Source organism: Zalophus californianus, chromosome 10 (assembly GCF_009762305.2).
Source record: "Zalophus californianus isolate mZalCal1 chromosome 10, mZalCal1.pri.v2, whole genome shotgun sequence".
Classification (NCBI taxonomy): Eukaryota; Metazoa; Chordata; class Mammalia; order Carnivora; family Otariidae; genus Zalophus; species Zalophus californianus.
Genome location: NC_045604.1, coordinates 7,155,162 through 7,161,161, shown reverse-complemented (window position 1 = coordinate 7,161,161; position 6,000 = coordinate 7,155,162). Strand labels below are relative to the sequence as shown.

At 42.6% G+C, this 6,000-nt stretch overlaps 1 protein-coding gene across 1 annotated transcript in view; it reads right to left on the bottom strand.

Moving 5' to 3' along the window:
* Window positions 1-260: 260 nt before the first annotated feature.
* Window positions 261-6,000, bottom strand: part of HSD17B7 (hydroxysteroid 17-beta dehydrogenase 7) — a 31,075-nt gene continuing 25,335 nt past the window's right edge. The window contains exons 8-9 of the mRNA XM_035722538.1: window positions 4,947-5,045; window positions 261-2,517 (exon numbers count right to left, since the gene is read on the bottom strand). Coding sequence (XP_035578431.1) covers window positions 2,416-2,517; window positions 4,947-5,045 — 201 coding nt within the window. The 3' untranslated portion in view covers window positions 261-2,415. The remainder of the gene's footprint in view (window positions 2,518-4,946; window positions 5,046-6,000) is intronic.

The following is a 6,000-nucleotide window of genomic DNA, read 5'->3' as shown; positions in this document are numbered from 1 at the left end:
GACAAACGCTCGGCTTTTCTCTCTTCAAATATTGCCTCTTTCGCATTTCTCAATTTCTTCTTTCTGGAACAGCTATTAAATGCATTTTTGAAATGTCCCCTTCCATCTTCACATGTCCACTCTCTATCCTTAAAACCCAAGAGTGCTGGGCATAGAGCCAGTGCCCGATACACAGCTGCAGAGTGAATGAATGACCTGTACTAAATCCATCATGGAAATCAGAGTAAGTGCAGCAGTCCAAAGAAATCTGATTAGCCATTTATAAGAGAAAAATCAGGCATCTCCTGGAGCCCAACTCCTAGTAGTTGAATCTTCAACCTAGTAGCCAAGTTCAGGTATAAAAACTGAAATCTGGGATAACTTAAGGACAAGAACCAACTGTTGAGGTATGCCACTTAGGGTATGCACTTGGGAGGGGCAAAGGGGGGCCGTGATTTGTTCTCCATTTCAAGGAAATTTGATAAAATGGCTCAGAAAATATACAGAGTACCAACCTACTGATACATCATAAATGGCATGATACCAGGATTTAGTTCCCACTTAAAGTCTCCTTTTGGGCACTTACAGTAGAACAGAAATAAATAATAGTTTGTACTGACTATGCATCTACTAGGACATAGTCTTCCAATTCTTCAAGGTAAGCACGGGTAGCGATATTTTTGTAATTAAATCAAGGTATAAACTGAAGTAATCTGCCCTAAGTTATCAAGTTAGTTAATGACTGAACCCAAATTTGATCCAGTGTCCTCCCCATCCCAGCGCCCATGCTCCTGCCCCGGTGCCTTCTTGCTTGTCTAGATGCTGCCTCCTGAGTGAAGGTTCAACACTCAGAAAACCGAACTCTCAGTCAGACAGGACAATGTCGCTCAGCGCCTTATGTTGCATCATTTGAACCATGACACTCTGGCTTATCCACCTCTAAGAAAAACCGTACTGTTATCATTCTCAAAAATGCTCTTTATTCATTCACATGTGTTATGGCATTTAACGTTCCTCCACACCCGCGAACAGAGAAAGCAGAAAGAGCATGACTCCACTTTATAGATGAGGAACCTGAGATTGACCATAAAGTGCTTCTCACACACTTGCAGCGTGAGTGATCACAAGAGCACAACCCAGCGCTGCTCTCAGCTCTCCAACCTCACCCCTTCTCAAGGACAGCAGGGAGTGTGCAGAAGCATTCAGCCCTCGTTTTCACATACAGAAGGCTTAACTTTATTAAAAATATCTTTACCAACAAAATGAGGGAAACTATAACCAAAAAATTCATACTTAGAATATAGAGAAACTACATTTCCATACAATTTTTCACTTTTATCAAGTCATTCAAATTTTGCTCACTCTATTATATTTCAGGTATAGTGGTTGTATGTAGGGTAAAAACATCTAGGCATCTTAGCATTTTTGTCTTTATATGCAAACCACTTCCAACCACTGCTAATACCAGCAGATATCCCACCTGCAATTATTCAACTGGAAAATTCTTTTGAAACAATGTGAGTAAATAAGTTTTTACTGCACATTTGCATACATTAAAGTATATCATGAAAAACAGGTTGGTCGGCAATGAACAAATTTGCAAATGGTGTTAAAGGTCAGGCCCAACATTAACGCAGACCACCTCGACCTCAATGAAAGACACTTCCAAAGGAAGAAAGAATTCAAGTGCCCAAACACATATATAATTTTGTTCCTGCGATTAACTACATGGATATCTGTACTAGGACTGTTAGGATTCTAACAATCTCAGGACTTTTAAAGATTTTCTTTATCTGAGAGTGAGAGCACGTGTGTGCACGTGAGCGGGGGGAGGGGCAGAGGGAGAGAGAGAATCCCAAGCAGACCCCATGCTGAGCACGGAGCCCAACTCGGGGCTCAATCTCTCGCCCCTGAGATCATGACCTGAGGTGAAATCAAGAGTCAGACGCCTTAACTGACTGAGCCACCCAGATGCCCCACAGTCTCGGGATTTTTAGAAGCACCACAAGGAGGAAGAAATAAGGTACAAGACCTAAGAAAACTGTCCATAAGAAAAGGAACAAAGCTCAGATTACCACTCAGAGAGTGCACAGTACTTGCTCCTGTTCCGGCAGGCCAATTTGCAGGGCTGGTGAGTGCCTGTGTCATGACTACTTGAGTCCACACCTCATCCCACCAAGTGGAGCTTGGGCTCCAGTCGGCAGAACCAACAAACACATCCTTGGTTGGGTGACTCGAGCACATTCTGGAGAACAGCTAACTCATATTTTACTTATCAATCTTTTTCTCATGTGCACGCATACAGTCTTAGAGACAATCCTGAAAGGAGGGAAAAGAGACAATTACAGCTCACTCTTTACCACACAGGCACATCACCCAACTCAACAGAAACCCAGAATGCACAGTAGGTATGCGATGTTTCAGAGAGTGTCATCGTCAGCTCTGATTATTTGTTTTTTGAATGGTGTCCCTAATACGCTTTTCCAGTTCCAGTAAGTTTTGGTAAAATTTTTCAGCAGTGTCTTCATCTAGGTCCATCTGGAAAAGAAGCAAAGATAGGGATGAACAGAAAGGAAAAATAAAACGAATGGCATTTGTGTAAAAGGAAGGTATTCAACATACGTAAGAGAATAACAAATAAACAAAAACAACAGGGCTGGTAGGTCAGGGCTGGGGTTCCTGACTCTGAGATCCTGAGGACGTGTTCAGGCCAAACTTCAACCCTCAGCAAAGCCACCGATACTGCCCTTACACAGCAAGACTGAAAGATCTGGTTTCACTCTCTCCCCTAACTCCTGTGTATCCAGTTATAGGAGACATCAGCCAAATGAGATATGAGGACAAAAGAGAAAAATCAAAAATTTTTTTTGCAATTAAACTGCCATCCACCTAATGTCCACCTTCTTCCATAAAGAGCCCAAGCTTTAGCCGGGTTCACCGGCCTCCAGACTAAAAGCCTACGTTGCCAGGCTCCACGGAAGTGACCCTGCTCTGGCCAATGAGATCTGAGTGCAAGTGGGTAGTCTTGCCCACGAGTCCCCTTCGAAGGTATGGGCACCCCCATCTTTCCCCCTTCTTCCGTCTTGCTCTCCTGAGCCAAAGAATGAGGGTCACACCCCAGGGATGGCAGAGGAGTGACTGAAGGACCCTGGGTGCCTGGCAATTTGGGGAGCTGCCACACCAGCCCAAGGCGACCACTCTCCAAAACTGCTCTTACATGCGAGAAACCTGAGCTTCCATCCAGTTGAATCTGCTGTTAGTTCACACCCTCTGTTTCATGTAGAAAATCTAATTTTAACTGACACATTGTATGTAAAAGCAAACTCTCAGCTTCTATAAAAAAATAAAGCGATATCTCTTTTCAGGTCAACACAGAACCTAAACTTTTTTAAAATCCTCTTTCTTCACAAAGTTGAAAGGCTGAAAATTAAAAACTTCTTAACATTTTGGAACTAACACTTACATTCATTATAAATCTCGTCAGAGTTTTTCTGTATTGGAACTGGAAGAGGCATTAGAGAGCTCCTTCAACCCCACCTTTGAACAGAGGAGAAAGTGGACTTCCCCAAATTAATCAACATTTTTAAAACACTTTCTTCAGTGCATTTCCATAAAATGCTAATACAATATTTTGGTTTATAGAATGAAGCATTTTTCTCCCTAGTCATTCCCTCGAGATTAATCGGTAGTATGTTCAAACAAACTCTGAGGGCCTTTTTAAAAGGAAGCTTATTAATTTACAATAGAGTTCCCAAGGTGTGTTCTCTGTGATATTAAGTACTACATAAAATGTGAAGAAAAAAAAAGTCACGTAGTCAAGAAAAAATTATAAACGGTAGGACGAAACATTGTGCACGCGCACGCACACACACACACACACGCACACACGTGAACTGTGGCAACTCCTCGGAGCCTTCCGTGGGCGAATGTGCTTTGTGGAAGTCTCTGAAAGTGGGGAGTAAAATATGAAGCATTTCTCAAATTTACTTGGCCAACAAACAGCTTTTTGCAAATCTTCTCAAGGAACTAGAATCCCACAGAACGTATTTTGGAAAACACTGGAGGTTCATAGGTTCATTTTTAGTAAAGAGACACCATGGGAAGCAAGGGAATGGTTCCCCTTAGACCTCAAGCTACTGACACAGACAAGATCACTGCCAATTATTTGACATCGCTGAGAGAAATTATTTGTCTCAATCTAATTTCATTTTATGCCAGTGCCTCCCACATAAACTAGGCAGTGGAAAACAGGAGGCTGAGATAAACCTTACTCATGACAAAAATACAAGAAAAATAGCTTTATAAGTTCAAAATAAATTTTCTCATTTTCTTATATGTAACTCCATGTTTGGCTTCTTTTTAGAAGACTATACAGAGTCTAAAAACCACAGCACCAAAGGGTTCTTTTTTTCCATACTTCATCCCCTGCCTCTTGAAAATACCAATGGATTGAGGCAAATAATTGTCACAAGCAGAACTGAATACTCACAGGGAAGTGAACTTCACTCAGAAAGATACTTTGTGTCATCCACCTTGCAACACGTTTCTTGAGCACCTACTATGTGCAAGGCTACATGCTAGGGAAGGCGGTATAATCCTCCCCCTCACAGAGCTTATATTCAGACAGAGGAGTCCGACACTGAGTGAATCCTACACAGAAGAGGTATGAGATGGCAAGAAAGCCTATGATGGAGGCACCTGACCTGGTCTGATGGGTCCCAGAAGTACATGCTGACATCTTAGGCCCAAGCAGAAATCAATCAGTTGAAAGAAGGGTAAGAGGCATTCAGGTGGACAGAAGAGGGCATGCGAGGCTCAGAGGCCAGAGAGAGCAGACGGGGATGAAAACAGGCCAGGGTGTTGCCAGCGACCAGAGAGGGAGACCAGACAGGGAAGCCAGGGAGCCGGGGACCAGTTCAGCAGCCGAGCAGCAAACGGTCTCCATGCAACAGCGTGAACATGCTTACCTTCTGGGTTGTTACATAATTACTTCCAAAGCCAGTGGTGGCACTCAGATATTTGGTCAGAGGATTAAGAGACTCGGGCTTTTGGTGGAAAAGCCATACCTGGAAAGGGAGAGGATGTCAATGATTTTTTTCTTCTTTGGCCCAAGATGAGTGAGGCTGTGGGGAATCTATAATCAGCACTTAACCAAGCTCTAAACAAACTCTAAAAATTCTCTTGAATATCATCGGCTTACGGTGATGTCTTCATGAGCCACCAGTGTAACCTGCTTAATAGTATCCTTTGAACATTTATTTAAAGCAGAAAAAGCCTCATATTTTAGCTGTCTCTTTCCTTAATCCCCAAGTTAGAGTTCACAGCACACTGACTAGCTGTTTCAGAGTTGATACTCGGCCCAGGCCAAAGTAAGTACAGGTCACTGATGTAATATTTCATTTTCTTAGTAGATAAGCATGACCATGCACACCATTCAGAGGACGTACATGGCAAAAGGTGAGTCTCCCTACCTTCCCGATTTTCCGGCCACCTAGCTGTCCTCTCTGGAAGCACACACTCTTGCTAGTATCTTACATATTCTTCCAAAGAAAATCTGTTTGCTTAAAAACACATATATCCTCTTCTCTTACTTAAATGGAAGCAAAATATACACGTTATTCCATACTCTGCATTTTTCACTTGAACGATAGGCCCTTCGAGATATGTTCAAATGAGCTGTTTCGTTCGTTGCTAAAGAAGCCCAGTATTCCATCTCATGGATGGACCATCAATTATGCAATCAATTTCCAAATGATGGATATACACGTTGTTTCCAGTCTTTGCTATTACAAACCACACTGCAGTGAATGATGAATACATCACCTCACGTGAATCTGAGTACATCTATAAGATAAATAACAAAGATGGAATTACTGGGTCAAAGGGCTGGGTGTGTGTTATCTTGAATGATCTTGCTAAACAGTCCTGGATATAGGCTTCATCAGTCTACCTCCCCTTAGCAGTGCAGGAGAATGCTTGCTCCCAACGGCCCTGCCAGGATGGTGACATGCCAAACCTTCT